This window comes from Pelophylax lessonae, assembly GCF_965119305.1.
Source record: "Pelophylax lessonae genome assembly, chromosome: 3".
NCBI lineage: Eukaryota > Metazoa > Chordata > Amphibia > Anura > Ranidae > Pelophylax > Pelophylax lessonae.
In genome coordinates, this window is record NC_138770.1 from 656,669,307 (window position 1) to 656,687,413 (window position 18,107).

An 18,107-nucleotide genomic window follows, 5' to 3' on the forward strand; every position below is an offset into this window, starting at 1 on the left:
GCCCACATATCAAAAGATATCTTGGCCTTTTCTGAGACAGATGTTCTCTGCATACGTTTATGGCCAGGAATGGTAAGGAGGTAAAGACGCCAGCTTGGCAGCCAACAAAATAAAACCTCCAAAATGTTAGATCAGTAACCTGGTTTGTTTTGTAGAAGGGAAAATACATGTGAAACAACTGATGAAGTGTGAAAACATTTTTTGCCCACAAATATCCCATTTTGCCCCATTATAAAGGCAAACAATGAAACCTCCTTTAACCACTTCAATACCAGTCACATTTACCCCCTTCCTGCCCAGGCCATTTTTCAGCACTGTCGCACTTTGAATGACAATTGCGCGGTCATGCAACACTGTACCTAAACGAAATTTTCATCATTTTGCTGGTATTTAATCACCACTGGGTTTTTTTTTATTTTTTTTTGGTTTATTTTGCTAAAGGGTTGAAAAAATTTGGAAAAAACAATAAATAAAAAAAAATAATCATTAGATTAGCCGACAAATTAATCGTTAGTTGCAGCCCTAATATATTATATATATAACACACACACACACACACACACACACACACACACACACACACACACACACACACACACACACACACACACACCTTCAGTCCAGCCTATTACTCACTGAAATACCTTTACTATGCACATAATGTAAGGGTGCAAATCACACTTGCAAATGCATCCTGCCCGCCATTATATGTACAAACCCCAGGAGGGTTCCCATGATTAGCTGCAAGAGCATTAATGGGGGAGAGTAGCAGGAGGATGCCTGCTCCCACAGCCAATCGCGCCCACTCACATGCGAGTGATAAGTCCTGGAGGCAGACATACATGATATTACTGCATGAGATATTACATGTGAGCGGGTGCGATTAACTGCGGGAGCCAACAACCTTCCATTGCCTTCAATAGCAGTGCCTCTTGCGGCTAATCGCCAGAACCCCCGCTGGGGTTCGCGCACATGTTCTCAGGCAGGAGTACATTCACAAGTGTAAATGCACCCTAATACATACTCCTGACAATCTAACGTGCTTTAGGGCACTCGAAGCTAGGGATAAATACATTAGAATAGCCATCCCGGCTATGCAGCGTGACAGGTTTATAAGCCACGAGGCTGTCCCAAAAAAATGTTTAACAAGCAACATAGTCTACAGTTGAAATAAAACTAAACTTTAAAAGTGAAGTATGGGGTTTTTTTTTTCTTGGAATAATACTTGGTGGGTGCTACATCTGTCCCCCACTGGCTCTAAGACTGAGAACCGATCAAACACCGCTGATCGCTCAGTTCTCAAAGCTTATTGAGCCAGGTGCCAGTCCAGGCTTCTGGGTGGATTCCCAACCAAATGGTCACCATCTTTCCGCAACCTGGACCAACTCTGACATCAGCTGAAAATAATAAATGGGTAAGGGCTCTTTCACACACGGAGTCCGCCAGGCGGAGATCCGCCGATCCCCCGCTGAGCAGGAGGATGACAGCTGTGTCTCCGCACTGTGTCCGGAGACACAGCTGTCAGGTCCCAATGCATCTCTATGGGGGAATGGAATGGGAACGGACCATTGGTCTGTTCTCATCCGATCCGCTGGACGGATGGAAAATAGGATTTCCGTCCACATTTGACGGATCAAATGTCAGCAAACATGTCTCTGCTGACAATTCGTTGCCCCATAGAGATGCATGGGGTGACCGTTCAGATCCGAAAAAAAAAAAAATGACAGGCGGATCTGAACGGTCCACCTATGTGAAAGGGTCCTTATAGGAGTGCACAACAAACTGCACTGATGTGTGTAAAAGGAGAAGTACAGCCAAAGGAGCTTTAGCTGTCCTCCAAGTCATTGCTGACCGACCACTATAAATAAAGGTCATCAATAATATGTTATCAAACATTATCAATGTTTAGGATACATGTACGAGTCATTTGTATATGGATTATGGTAAAAAGATTGAGTATGGACATGAACAGAGGCAAGGTTCTGAACAGAGGCAAGGTTCTGAACAGAGGCAAGGTTCTGAACAGAGGCAAGGTTCTGAACAGAGGCAAGGTTCTGAACAGAGGCAAGGTTCTGAACAGAGGCAAGGTTCTGAACAGAGGCAAGGTTCTGAACAGAGGCAAGGTTCTGAACAGAGGCAAGGTTCTGAACAGAGGCAAGGTTCTGAACAGAGGCAAGGTTCTGAACAGAGGCAAGGTTCTGAACAGAGGCAAGGTTCTGAACAGAGGCAAGGTTCTGAACAGAGGCAAGGTTCTGAACAGAGGCAAGGTTCTGTACAGAGGCAAGGTTCTGAACAGAGGGCAAGGTTCTGAACAGAGGGCAAGGTTCTGAACAGAGGGCAAGGTTCTGAACAGAGGCAAGGTTCTGAACAGAGGGCAAGGTTCTGAACAGAGGGCAAGGTTCTGAACAGAGGGCAAGGTTCTGAACAGAGGGCAAGGTTCTGAACAGAGGGCAAGGTTCTGAACAGAGGGCAAGGTTCTGAACAGAGGGCAAGGTTCTGAACAGAGGCAAGGTTCTGAACAGAGGCAAGGTTCTGAACAGAGGCAAGGTTCTGAACAGAGGCAAGGTTCTGAACAGAGGCAAGGTTCTGAACAGAGGCAAGGTTCTGAACAGAGGCAAGATTCTGCAAAGTTCAGCCAGTGACAGTCCTCTACATCAGCCAACCCTCTACTTGCCAGCTCATTAGCTAAAATGTTTGCTTGGAAGAGGCATCAAAGCAATTTGGAAGGATGCCACATTCAGTTTCACACGAACAGAAAATGGATCACGTGCTGCCAGCGCAATTGGCACGAAACAAAGTACGCCTTTAAAAATTCATATTTTTTAAAAAAAGTGAACAGATTGCTGTAGAATTGCAGACATAGAAACATAGAATGTGTCGGCAGATAAGAACCATTTGGCCCATCTAGTCTGCCCAATATATCTGAATCCTATGAATAGTCCTTGGCCCTATCTTATATGAAGGATAGCCTTATGCCTATCCCATGCATGCTTAAACTCCTTCACTGTATTTGCAGCTACCACTTCTGCAGGACGGTTATTCCATGCATCCACTACTCTCTCAGTAAAGTAATACTTCCTCCATATTACTTTTAAACCTTTGCCCCTCTAATTTAAAACTGTGTCCTCTTGTGGACAGCTTAATCTGAAGGCCATTGGTCCCTATAAACATAAGACTTGCATTCTACCAACTGACTTCTGTTCAGCCACCTGTTGGATAAAAGCCGACCGTTCAGTAGCTGCAGTGCTGATCTGTGTATTCTGACAGCGCAGGGAGTCTACCTGCTGTCAGATTACAAGAGTGCAGAAGAGAGGATCAATCAAGGTGGATGGGGGAATCGGTTTGGAGTTTGTTTTTTTTTTCCTCAGTCTGCTATGGCCAGATTTAAAAGTGATTGGAGCAGCAGGAGCCAATTGCGCATCTCTGCAATCTCAGCCAAAGAGGAGGGGAGTCCCGGACAGCCAAACTTGTCCTGCAAAATCACTAGATTGAGATGGGGCTCGAGTAAGTATTAGAGGGGGTTGCTGCCCACAGAAGGCTTTTTATCTTCATGCATCTGTAACACCACAAGGAGAGGAGAGCACAGCCTGCCCATGTGTGTGGAATATATATATATATATATACGGCACAGTAGTGTAGTGGTTAACACTTTCACCTAGCAGCAAGAGGGTCGCTGGTTCGAATCCCAACCACGACACTACCTGCCTGGAGTTTGCATGTTCTCCTCCGGGTACTCCGGTTTCCTCCCACACTCCAAAGACATGCTGGTAGGTTAATTGGATCCTGTATAAAATTGGCCCTACTATGTATGTATGCGAGTTAGGGACCTTAGATTGTAAGCTCCTTGAGGGCAGGGACTGATGTGAATGTACAATGTATATGTAAAGCGCTGTGTAAATTGACAGCGCTATACAAGTACCTGAAATAATATATATATATATATATATATATATATATATATATATATATATATATATATATATATATATATATATATATATATTAGAGCTGCACGATTAATCGTAACAGAATCGAGATCGCGATTCACTCCCCCTGACGATCTCAACATGACACTTGCTCGATTCTTTACATAGCTGTGAGGGAGCAGCTGTCAAAAAAAAAAAAAAAAAAAAAAAAGAGCCTCCCGCAAAAGCCTATCAGCATTAGTCTCCCACTGAACTGTAAACACAAATGATTACATTGTATCTTTTCTTTCCCTCTGCCGGAGGAAGGAAGTTTAACCTCTTAAAGACTAAACCTTTTTCCTACACTTGTTGCTTGCAAGTTAAATCAGTTTATTTTTCCTAGAAAAGTAGTTAGAACCCCCAAACATTTATAGATTTTTTTTTTTTAGCAGAGACCCTGCAGAATAAAATGGTGATTGTTGTAAATTTTATGTCACACTGCATTTGCACAGCAGTATTTCAAACACAATACACTTTAATGAATAAAAAAAATAAAACAAAACCGTAAAGTTATCCCAATTTTTTTTATAATGTAAAAGATGTTACACAGAGAATTGTGATCTTTATTCCAAGCAAAAAAATCGTGATTCTCATTTTTGGCCAGAATCGTGCAGCTCTAATATATATAATTTTCGGCCAAGTGCATCCTGAATTTTCGTTTTCCGCACCAAAATTTCCATTTAGTGCACCTCTACTGGCTGTCATGCTGATTTTTTGACTTAAATGCTGTCAATACTTCTATTACTATAGGATTGATTTACTGGAGAGTGCAAAATCTGTGCATGGTAGGCAATCCGTTCCCAATCCCAGCTTGTTCAACTAAACTTTAAAAACATAAAAACTTGGAAGCTGATGTGTTTGTGTGTTTTACATGCTCCAGAGTGACAGTACTATACTGTACTAATAGTACTACACACGAGACAAGGATTACACCTTGTACACATGAGGAAGATATGGATTTTCTATTCTCAGTAGTTAAAAGGTTCCGATTTGTAAATGGCTGTGCATGATTCAGTGCAGACCTCTGCTTCTCTGCAGAATATCGCACATAATGCAGTAGTCAGGAGGTAGGAAAACTAATAAGGTCAAGTACACAAGCATACTGAAGACAGACATGTACTCCACACCCTGCCAGGACCGTGGCTGTGTCTACATTCCTCTATATAGGAAAGCTGCTGTAGAGGACACACAGGAAGCATAAAATCAGTGCAGAGGATTTCACTTGTTATGCATACAATGCTCATTCCCCGGGCTGCAGGATGCCCTTCTAATGCGTGTGTCCATAAAGAATGGAAGCCCAGTGGCTCAGTTCCACAAGGGCAATAACTGCATGGAGTGTGTATATAGCCAGCTATTTGCATTGCATTCATATTCCAGTCCAGTCCACTTGCTGGAAGGTTAATTGTGAGTTTATGTGATAGGGAGAGTGAAATAGAAGCTTTCAGGGAGTGGAGTGAAGGTGCTCCGGTTCTATAAAAAGAACAGCAAAAATATAACATATTAACCACTTAAGCCCCGGAAGATTTTACCCCCATTCCGACCAGGGGGTTTTTTGCGATTTGCGTGTCTTTAACGGACAATTGCGCGGTCGTGCGACACTGTACCTAAACGAATTTGACGTCCTTTTTTTCCCACAAACAGCTTTCTTTTGGTGGTATTTGATCACCTGTGCGATTTTTTGATCATGCGCTATAAACAAAAAAATAGCGTCAATTTTACAAAAATAACTATTTTTTTCTATAAAATTCCCCCCAAAAAATGTAAAAAAAAATCAAAATTTTTTCACATTTTCGGCCAATTTGTTTTATGCTACCTATGGGGGCACGCGCTCGCTCCCCAGACCCTTACAGGCTAGTAGTACTACGTCGCTTTGCCTGTGAGGGGCTGACCGCCGCAGTAAATAGTCGTGCGGCGGTCGGCAAGCGGTTAATTACTAAATAAGGATTCATCATGCAATTACTAGGCAGGTATTTTATCTTGCTAAACCTTCTAATGCATACTGTGAGAAGCTCAGTGTGCGGTGAGTATACAATTTCCTACAGAAGAGGAATCAGTCTGTATGTGCAGTAAAGCATGCTTGTTAAATTTACTGTGGAACCTAAGGGGTTAATCCTCTGCATTGTGTAAAAAGGCTGTTTGATCCTGTCTTCTCTGATCCTCCTCTTTTCACGGTCCCCAATCCATCTCCTGATAGTACAGAGGCTAGAAACAAGCTGCACATGTTCAGTTTGGGGTGTCCAATCACAGCTGGTCACATAGTAAATAGGAAGTGACATTGATCGCTTTCCTCAGTTCATGCCTGACAGGCACGAGTGGAGGAGAGCCGATCTGCAGCTCACCTGACGGCGGGGGGTCTGCACTTGTATTCAGAGCATTGATTACCGGTGCTGACCCATGGGGGGGAGGGGGGGGGGGGGGGTTGCCACTAGAACCACCAGGGGATGCCCACCCATGACCCCAGGGATGCCCACCAGGGATGGCAATCAGGGCTCAGCGAGCCCGCCAGTGGCCTCCCCATCAGTGCCACCTAATAGTGTCACCCCATCAGTGCAGGAAAAAAAAACAAAAAAAAAAAAACGTATTTACAAAATTGTATAACAAACGAAAAAACGTTTTTTTCATACTTTCTGGTCTTTTTTTTTTATTTGTTTAGCAAAAAAGAAAAAACCTTGCGGTGATCAAATGCCACCAAAAGAAAGCTCAATTTGTGGGAAAAAAATGACATTTGGTTTAGGTACAGTGTTGCATGACCGCGCAATTGTCATTCAAAATGCAACAGCTCTAAAGGCTGAAAATTGGCCTGGGCAAGTGGGCAGGAAGGGGGTGAAAGTGGCCTGTATTGAAGTGGTTAAACAGTATGCCAAAAAGAAAACCTCCCTGCCCCTAGCAACCAATCAGGATGCTTGTCTCACTTTCATTGCTTTACTGAAGAAATAACAGTAAAAAGCTGGCTGGCTGATAGGAAACAAGACATTAGCCTCATAATCAGCCCCTTCTATCTGAATTTGTATTACCAAAAAAGCAGATCAGTATGTGCCCCCCCCCCCCCCCCCCAATGTACTATTACTGGCAAATACTCAGTGACCACACAGATCTGCTGATAGCAGGCATTGTGGTCGGGCGATGACCTCACCACACTGCTACATACTCCTAAAATATGACTCAGGATCCATTGTAGCAAAGTCCACAGCCCATGGCCATGGCCTGCAAGGACAGTACAGGTCATTTATTAACCCAGACACCATGTCATGGCAAAGAGGGATGCAGAAACCTCTCCACACAGGACTAGTCTGAGGAAGAGAATGATTTAACCCCAACTGATAGAAGGGATGGGAGAGCCTGACACCAGTCACACCCCCCACAGCTAAGGCCTTGTCAGCCATGAATCCGGCTTCTCAAAGCAGCTGGCACACATCAAAATCACTATTATGCACGCTCACTGCCCACACTCCACCCATCGCAGAAACATGGCCAGCACAGACTTGTCATCTTCAGGGTAAAAAAAGATAAAATATGAGACAGATCCGGCCATCCAGCTGTGTGCAGTGCAAGGGATGGGCATCCTACATCTGCTATATACAGTGCAAGGGATGGGCATCCTACATCTCCTATATACAGTGCAAGGGATGGGCATCCTACATCTCCTATATACAGTGCAAGGGATGGGCATCCTACATCTCCCTATATACAGTGCAAGGGATGGGCATCCTACATCTCCCTATATACAGGGAGAAATGATGGGCATCCTACATCTCCTATATACAGTGCAAGGGATGGGCATCCTACATCTCCTATATACAGTGCAAGGGATGGGCATCCTACATCTCCTATATACAGTGCAAGGGATGGGCATCCTACATCTCCCATATACAGTGCAAGGGATGGGCATCCTACATCTCCCATATACAGTGCAAGGGATGGGCATCCTACATCTCCCATATACAGTGCAAGGGATGGGCATCCTACATCTCCCTATATACAGTGCAAGGCATCCTACATCTCCCATATACAGTGCAAGGGATGGGCATCCTACATCTCCCATATACAGTGCAAGGGATGGGCATCCTACATCTCCCTACATACAGTGCAAGGGATGGGCATCCTACATCTCCCTACATACAGTGCAAGGGATGGGCATCCTACATCTCCCTACATACAGTGCAAGGGATGGGCATCCTACATCTCCCATATACAGTGCAAGGGATGGGCATCCTACATCTCCCATATACAGTGCAAGGGATGGGCATCCTACATCTCCCTATATACAGTGCAAGGGAGGGGCATCCTACATCTCCTATATACAGTGCAAGGGAGGGGCATCCTACATCTCCTATATACAGTGCAAGGGAGGGGCATCCTACATCTCCTATATACAGTGCAAGGCATCCTACATCTCCTATATACAGTGCAAGGCATCCTACATCTCCTATATACAGTGCAAGGCATCCTACATCTCCTATATACAGTGCAGAGGGGGGGCATCCTACATCTCCTATATACAGTGCAAGGCATCCTACATCTCCTATATACAGTGCAAAGCAAGGGATTGAGTCATCCTATCTATTCTATATACAGTACAAGGGATCGGCTTTCTACATCTATATACAGTGCAAGGCATCCTATATACAGTACAATGCAAAGGATCGAGGCATCCTATCTATTCTATATACAGTGCAAGGGATCGGCATTCTATATCTCCCACATATAGTACATCAGTTGGAGCAGACAAGATGAACAACATCCAAACAGCAGTAAAACGCTGCGCCTGCCTCATGGCCTACATCCTGAGCAGACTCTTCACCAATCGCCCTATAGCTGCCGACAAAGGCCGGGACCATTTTCACAATGCGCCATGTGACCTGCATGAATAGACGCAATCACCCGGTATCCACTGACACGCCTATAGGATGTACACAGCAGCTCATGTCCTATGTAGGAGAGATTTCAGTAAATAAAAGTCATCTCAGCAGGTTGGTTGTTAGTAATTGCAGCACTGGGATCCTTGGTTTTGAATCCCAGGCCAGGACACTATCTGCATGGAGTTTGCATGCTCCAGTGTTTCCACCCACACTTCACAGACATGCCGGTATGGTAACTGGCTCCTGTCTGAACTAGCCCTGGTATGCATGTCAGATAGGAACCTTAGATTGTAAGCTCCTTGAGGGCAGGGATTGATGTGAATGTACATTATGTAAAGTGCTGCATTGTTGGCACGATATAAAGACCTGTAATAAATAATAAATACATCTCATGTGCTGACAAAGGAAGACGATATGATGAGAGTGATTAGAACGCTGAAGCTTGTAGTGCAGCCAATCTAAATCTGACCACAGACAATGGGATTCATTTACTAAAGGCAAATAGACTGTTCACTCTGCAAAGGGAATTTTCCGCAAAGAAAAAGGTGAAGCTCATCCAATTACGGGCAAACAAAAATGCGCTTCTTATACTTTCCTAGCACATGAATGGGGTCATCTTTGCATAGTGAAACTCCACCACATTCTCTAAGCCCTGGAGCAGATCCCCGGAATGTATCCAGCCTATTTGCCTTCAGTGCTGCTTCACACCACAAAAATGCACTCCAGATCCGTTCTACGTGAGCGTTTTCAACGCATTCCAGTGCAGGTTTTTTTTTTTTATGAGTTTCTGGATGCTTTTTTCCATGGTCCTGGGGCCCGATGCGTTTTTTAACTCATTTTTGATGCTTCCCAGTGCATTTTTGTTACATTTTACTGCGTTCCAGTACATTGCAGTGCAGGAAAAATGCAGCGTGTTCCAATTTTACTTTTTTCCTGGAACTGACCAAACGAATGAAAACTATGTCATTCTAAACCATATAACCTGCTTTCCATAAGTTTTTAATGCAGACGAAAAAAAAAAAATGCACTGGACTGCATGTGGTGTGAATTGGCTCTTAGATCTGACTACACAATGGGGGTTGATGTTCTATAGCATGGGTGTCCAACCTTTTGGCTTCTCTGGGCCACATTGAGTGTAGAGAAATGTTCTCGGGCCACAGATTAAATATATACTATAGTTAAGGTATACAAGTAATAAAACGCCGCCGCTCCCTTCCTGCATGCCCATCAAATGCAGCTTCACCAGTGCGTGCCCAGCCAATGCAGCCTGATCAGTGCCCATCCAAAGCAGGCTCACCAGTGCATGCCCATCCAATGCAGCCTGATCAGTGCCCATCCAAAGCAGGCTCACCAGTGCATGCCCATCCAATGCAGCCTGATCAGTGCCCATCCAAAGCAGCCTCACCAGTGCCCATCCAAAGCAGCCTCACCATTGCATGCCCATCCAATGCAGTCTGCAATGAAGAGAGAGGAGAGCCGTTGGATTACACAGAGCAGGGATCTCCCGCTTACCCGGCGAACAATGTCATACGAAGTCCCGCTTCCTGGACCGGCTCCTATGATAGACGTCACCAATGTGCCATCTACCATTGATAGAGGCTCTGAGGCAGCCTCTGCCTACAGTTAGTTGGAAGCCACTGTGGCCATGCCCCCGACTCGACTTCCTTCCTCCCCAGCAAAAAAATAATAATTGTCAGGGGGCAGTGGGCCGCATTGTCTGTGGTTCTGGGCCGCATGCGGCCCTCGGGCCACAGGTTGGACATGCCTGTTCTATAGTAAGCAGGGAGGAGGAGCAGGAGGAGGGGGGGGGGGGGGCTGTCATTTTTAAAATCAGAATATTTTGATTTAAAATATGATTTCTTTTTTTAATCAAATTTATTTTAATAAAATGCTTTTGGAGTAAGAATCTAAAGATAGAAAACTGAACTATTTTAGCTACATTAATAATTTTGTTTGTTCAGCATGAAATTGAGCTTAGTTATGCAACACAAGGCTGTACATTCTGCAATCTTTACATTTTTGGTAAACTAATTCAATGAATCCAAGCTCTGCATGCTGAGATAACATGAACTGCATTGATGGATTCACACAATGTCACACTAACCTCCAGCAAGAATTAATCCTTACACATTTAAAGAGCACCTGTCATTTCAGATCCATGATGGCAACGCCTGTTAGCGGGAATCCACTCACCTGCTGCCACCACGTCCCCTCACCTTGTTGTGTCCCTGCCGCATCACCAGCTGTCCCATTAAAGTGAATGGGACGGTCGTTGAGTCAACAGCAGGTCAGAGCTGACAATTGTTCTTTAAAAATTAGGATTTAAAAATCAAGCCTTTCTTAGCAATTTAAATCTACTTGCTTTAAGTCAAATCCACCCTGATAGTAAGGGTTCCCCTTTAAGGCACAGCCATGTGAGTAAGCACAACTTCCGAGTGACTGAGGAGTGACTGAGGGTGACTAATGAATGACAGCAGCGGCCAACTCTACATTCCATGTCAGAGGTGATGGAGGGGGGGGGGGGGGGGTTAAACCTATGGAAACACGCAGGCTGGCAATCATGACTGTGCTCACTGCCGGCTCTCATACTGATCCATCAGCTTCAATACCTCCAGAGACCAGCACAGGGATGAGGCGCTCGGATCTCCTTGCTCTGCATAGTGAGGCCAGGGACCGGCAATGACAGCGCATTCATTTCCTTTACCCACATCTGGATTGCGGAACTGGTTGGCACTAACCCCACAGTCCTCATTCAAGCAGTTTAACAATTTGCTTTAACAGAGGACACCGGACTATAAACCAAGGGCGCATTTCTGACACGAGAAGACCACCAACCACCCATTACTCCATATAAATCTTTTTAGATTGCAAGCTCTTATGAACAGGGCCCTCATATTTTTTTGTACTGTAACTGTACTGACTTCCTTTAGATTGTAAACTGTTGGCACCATATAAATCCTGTACAATACTAATAAAACTGCTTCTAGATTGTAAGCTCTAACGAGCAGGGCCCTCTAGTTCCTCCTGTATTAAACGGTTTTGTCTTCCCTTACATTGTAAAGCGCTGCGCAAACTGTTGGCGCTATATAAATCCTGTATAATAAAAATAATAATCTACACAGACACCCGGACAGTCCGTTCCATAACACCCCCCCCCCCCCCATTGTCAGTTCCATGTCAGCACATTCAAAAACATCCAACCAGCCTCCAGCCGCCACCCCTCCCCCAAACAAAGCAAACATCTATTCAGTCTTCATACTACCCCCCCCCCCCTCCCCAACACAAGGCATCTGCAGAAGTCCAGCATCAAAGTGATGTCACTGCTTTTTTACAAAGTAATATCTGGGTTTGTGAAGACATTTGGTGCACGCAACATGGATTTATATCCTTGGTGGCTATAAAGGTTTATATTTAAAATTAAATTTTGTGCCCGGAGTTCAGCTTGTTCACACTAGCAGCAAGGGTCGCTGCTCTTCCAAAAAGTAATGTTCACACTAGCAGAAAGGTCTGATGCTCCTCTAAAAAGTGATCCACGCTTGGGTTGCTTTTCAGAGGCATGTGACAGGTGATGAGACAATAAACCTCCTCCCCACCACCTGATTTAACCCCTAAATGCCACACCAGAACCACCATGTGAAACATGCCCCTATTCGTTTGAATCCCTTGCATTTGCTGGGTGGTATTGCCCGCCAATCGCAAAAGGGGGGTATAACTCCTGCTGCAGCTGTGAAGCAAGGCATCCCGACATGTGTTCATCTCCAACTGCAGCCTTTTCAGGAAAAGGGAAGGTGTAGGGGAGGGGGAGGGGGAGAAAGTGTAGGGGAGGGGGGGGGGGGGAAGAGGTGTAGGGGAGGGGGGGGGGGGGGGAGAGTGGAGGGGAGGGGAGGGGGAGAAGGTGTAGGGGAGGGGGGGAGAAGGTGTAGGGGAGGGGGGGAGAAGGTGTAGGGGAGGGGGGGAGAAGGTGTAGGGGAGGGGGGGAGAAGGTGTAGGGGAGGGGGGGGAGAAGGTGTAGGGGAGGGGGGGGAGAAGGTGTAGGGGAGGGGGGGGAGAAGGTGTAGGGGAGGGGGGGGGAGAAGGTGTAGGGGAGGGGGGGGGAGAAGGTGTAGGGGAGGGGGGGGGAGAAGGTGTAGGGGAGGGGGGGAGAAGGTGTAGGGGAGGGGGGGAGAAGGTGTAGGGGAGGGGGGGGGGGGAAGTGTAAGGGAGGGGGGGGGGGGGGGGAAGTGTAAGGGAGGGGGGGGGGGGGAGTGTAAGGGAGGGGGGGAGGTGTAGGGGGGGGAGCTCAACTGCTGGGTTTTACCACCCCTCAATTGCAAGTGGTTCAGTTTTCTCACCTCCAGCCCTCAGGTTCAGCCAGAGGAAGGCAATGGATTCCCCCATGATTGAAGGACCCCCCCCCCCCCAACTGCCTAAATACCTAAAAATAACAGTGCTTGAATCTGATTGGACACAGACACTGCTCACCCCATCATTTTCCTTCCGGCTCCTTCAATTTCTAAACCGACTTTTGTAGTGCTGACTGCTAACTCAGCCAAAATTTGATTGGATTGCTGTAATGTCTATGAATACATTTGGGTGACAAGGTTCTAATGAATGTCGGGGCACTTCTCACAATTAGGGGGGCGAAGGCATGACAGGCCCATTCATCACAATGAGCAGCTAATGGATCAGCCCTGCAGCAGGCCAAACATACACAGACAAGCGTCCTACACTTCATCCTACCGGTGTACCACCGTCCGGGCATCACAGGAACAGAGGCCGCCATGCCTGAGATGACGTATGACTGGGCACCGGCCTGATAGGCTTAGGTGACATCATTCTACATAACCATCACAATGTAACAATAGCTGCTGCCTGTGATTGGCTGAGGAAGGAATAGGAAGACTTTGTTGTCATCGTATGAAAAACTATAATCTTCAGAGACAAAGATCACATATTCCAGGATTGCTCACGCTAAAACGTGGTTTGCCATGTGTGGGGGAGGGGGGGAATACGCCGTTCCAGCACCAGGCAAGGATTACTTTTATTTTAGATCGCAGAGGACCCTCCATTCTGATCTATGAACACTGCTGGGACATGCATTGTGGAGGGAGCTGCTCAGTGTAGATCTGCAATGTGTTTCCATTTTTATGCATCTCCCTTCCACTCAGCATTATGGTGTGAGGAGGATGCAATGTTTCCCAGGCACCCTCCTGATGACCCGCACAGGTGATCACAGTGGATATCCGGGGCCCATACCGGGTCTGAGTGCCACAAACCAAATCACAAGACAGCAGAGACGACCATTCACCTTTCAGCACGGTAGTCGGGGGCTGTGAGCCAGTGTCTACACCATACACTCCGCAGCTTAGTAACACTGCATTGCTAAACTGGTTGCTAGGCTGCTGGCAGGTGGCCCCCACACCATCAATGGTTAGGAGGCGGGAACCCATCTGTACCATACCAATCACACTGTACAGTCCAGCCGTCCGTGTCCTAGAAGCCAATGACACTGCATGTCAGTGGTTACTCAGACACTTGGTGGCGTAGTCTCAGGTGTTACTAGGATGCAGCCCGACACCATAACCACGGACGATGCTGTACAGCCACCAGCTCTAGCAACCAATGACACACACTACCAGGACACTTGCCTGCATAGCTTCTTTGGTTAATAGGCACAACAACCAATGATGCTGTATGGCTCAACCGCCCATGTCAGAGCAACGAATCAGCTGCTAGAAAGCTGGAACCAGGGATGTACAGTGTCACTGGCTGTAATGATGATGGGCCATTGGTTGCTAGGATGCAGGCGGCTGAGCTGCACAGCGTCCTTGACAGCTAGGACGCTGGCACCTGGGCTGTACAGTGCCACTAGTTGTAATGATGCTGTGTCATTCGTTGCTAGGATGCAGACGGCTGAACTGCACAGCATCACTGGCTGCAAGTATGCTGGTACCAAGGCTGTACAGTGCCACTGGTTGTAATGATGCTGTGTCATTGGTTGCTAGGATGCAGGCAGCAGGGTCATACAGCTTTCCTGGTCATTGACATGCAGTTTGGCTCCTACACCTCAACAACCAACAAAGCTGTATGGCCCAGTTACCCACATCCTAGCAACCAATGACACCATGACAGGTTGCTAGGAGACTGACTGCCAGGCCATTGCAACACTGGATGCTATACCAGGATCCAAAAGTAGAATGGGGGGGGGGGGACACCTGTACCATACCCAATAAAGCTGTGTGCCAGCAACCAATGATGCTAGGACCATTAGTTAATGTGCCAGCATCCTGGCAACTAAACATATGGGGAGGGGGTAAATGCCAGCACCATAACAACCAATTAAGCTGTTTGAGGCAGCCGTCTGCATCCTAGCAACCAATGGTGCTGTGCAGTCTAGCCACCTGTGTGCCAGCAACCAATGATGCTAGGACCATTAGTTAATGTGCCAGCATCCTAGCAACTAAAGAGTGGGAGCTGCCTACACCATAACCACCAATGAAGCTGTGCAGGAAACTGCTTGCACAGCATCACTGGTTGCTAGGATGCTGACAGCCAGGCCACAGTGTCATTTGTTGCCATTCCTGCATCCTAGCAACCAATGAAGCCGTTCGCCGCAGCCACCTGCATCCTAGCAACCACCATTGGCTGCTTGCAGCTGGGTCACATTGGCTGCCATTCCAGCATCCTGGCAAATAAACATATGGGGAGGGGGTAACTGCCAGCACCATAACAACCAATTAAGCTGTTTGACGCAGTCGTCTGCATCCTACCAGCCAATGATGCTGGACTAGCTGCCAGCCTCCTAGCAACCATCATTGGTTGCTTGCAGCCGAGTCACATTGGTTGCCATTCCAGCATCCTAGCAACTAAACATATGGGGAGGAGGGGGTGGGGGGTGGGGGGGTAACTGCCAGCACCATAACAACCAATTAAGCTGTTTGACGCAGCCGTCTGCATCCTACCAACCAATGATGCTGGATCAGCTACCAGCGTCCTAGCAACCATCAGTGGTTGCTTGCAGCCGAGTCACATTGGTTGCCATTCCAGTATCCTAGCAACTAAACATATGGGGAGGAGGAGGGGGGGGGGGGTAACTGCCAGCACCATAACAACCAATTAAGCTGTTTCACACAGCCGCCTGCATCCTAGCAACCAATGATGCCGGACCAGCTACCAGCGTCCTAGCAACCATCAGTGGTTGCTTGCAGCCAGGTCACATTGGTTGCCATTCCAGCATCCAAGCAACTAAACATATGGGGAGGGGGTAGCTGCCAGCACCATAGCAACCAATTAAGTGGTTTGACACACCCATCTGCATCCTAGCAGCCAATGATGCTGGACCAGCTACCAGCATCCTAGCAACCATCAGTGGTTGCTTGCAGCCGAGTCACATTGGTTGCCATTCCAGCATCCTAGCAACTAAACATATGATGAGGAGGAGGGGGGTAACTGCCAGCACCATAACCAATTAGGCGGTTTGACACAGCCATCTGCATCCTAGCAACCAATGATGCCAGACCAGCTACCAGCGTCCTAGCAACCATCAGTGGTTGCTTGCAGCCAGGTCACATTGGTTGCCATTCCAGCATCCTAGCAACTAAACATATGGGGAGTGGGTAGCTGCCAGCACCATAGCAACCAATTAAGTGGTTTGACACACCCGTCTGCATCCTAGCAACTAAACATATGGGGAAGGGGGGGTAGCTGCCAGCAAAATAAGGAATTAAGCTGTTTGAAGCAGCCGCCTGCACCAATAATGCTGGACAAGCTACCAGCATCCTAGCAACCATCATTGGTTGCTAGGAGGCTGGCAGCCGGGTCACTGCTGTCATTGGTTGCCGTAACAACATTCTAGCAACAAAATTTGGAAAGCATCCACCCCCATCCCTACATAGTGATCTCTATGAAGTGTGAGGGCCCAGTGGCCCCTGTGTGGGCGGGGTCTGACTCACCCACAGAGCCGGAGGAGGGTGGTGCGCCGTACGGCGAGGTCGGGGTGTCGTGCTCCTCTTCCACAGGCGCGCTGGGGATGACTGGAGGGGGCACCCGGGGGGGAGGGAGGTCACTGCCGATACTGCTGGGCTCCTCGCTCTCCGGGGACGGCTCCAGGCTGTCGGAGTAGCTGCGCCTGTCCTCCTCCTCATCGTCCTCTTCCTCCTTGGCGGGGGGGAAGGCCGGGCGGGTGTACTGTCCTCCTGTCAGGTCCAGCACGTCGTCCATGTCGGGCTCCGGGGCGCCGTGACTGGATGATGAGATGTAAGGGAACTGCTCCTCCATGGCGGGGGGAATGTGGGACCGCTGTGAGCGCTGAGCCGGCTGGAGAGAGAAGTGCGCCACCCGTCTGAGCGGAGATAACAATACGGGGAGGGGGAGGAGGAGGAGGGAGACTCCGCGCCACGCCCTGGTGACTCAGGCTCTGCCGGGCGCAGCGATCATGGCGAGGATGCTGCGGCCCCGCCTTCCTCTCCGGGCTGGCCAATTAGGCCAATCCGTAGGTGGGGCCACAGCTGGCGAAACCGCGGCTGGAATGAGTGAAAACCGTCGTCCAATCACAAAGCCAGTCTTTAGACAAGAGAGATGGCGGTTGCCATGGAAGCCGTCACGAACCGCCGCACCTAAGAACGACAAGTGGCTCAGCCAATAAGCGAGACACGAACAAAACTTTCCGGAAATAGCCGAGAATAAGAAAGAAATGCGGATTCGGGCACTAGGGAAAAAAAATGACAGGGTTGCCGTGGGTAACGGGTTTCCAAACCAATTAGCGAGCACGTCTGTGAAAATGATAGCAGAAGCAGCCAATAACAGCGTCGGTAGGCGGGGCCTTTGACTGGTAGCCGAGCCTCTCTCTGGGGAATAGAGTGGTGCTGATGGAGGGGGTGGAGCCTCGTGTCTCTGGCCGCCAGCTGTGCGGACTGCTGACCCCGTGCCAAGCTGTCCACACTGAATGCATGCTCACAGCCACAGACAGTTCATCGACTTTAACCCTTTAAATGACATTTTTAAAATAATGTTTCCACAAATGTTAACCACTTAAAGTGGAGTTCCACCCTATTTTTATACTTACCTCCATCTTCTCGCTCCGGGTCACCTGAAAAAGAAATGGATAATCGCATATTTTTTTTTTTTTTACTTACCTCGTAGCGAAGAAAATATACTTACCTTACTTCCTTCTTCCTCCTTCCTCGGCCGCGGCCCGTCGTCACTTCCTGGCTCTGCAATGATTCCTGGGAGCTGGACGTCATAGCTCCCAGGAATCATTGCGCCTGCACCGGCCCCGACGTCAGTTCCGGGTTGCGCGCGTCAT

At 47.7% G+C, this 18,107-nt stretch overlaps 1 protein-coding gene across 1 annotated transcript in view; it reads right to left on the minus strand.

Annotated features, from left to right (window-relative positions):
- RTN4 (reticulon 4) overlaps positions 1-17,235 on the minus strand; it is a 133,957-nt gene extending 116,722 nt beyond the window's left edge. Inside the window, exon 1 of the mRNA XM_082249290.1 lies at positions 16,756-17,235. Within this exon, the coding sequence (XP_082105416.1) occupies positions 16,756-17,080 (325 nt within the window). The 5' untranslated portion in view covers positions 17,081-17,235. The remainder of the gene's footprint in view (positions 1-16,755) is intronic.
- Positions 17,236-18,107: the final 872 nt, after the last annotated feature.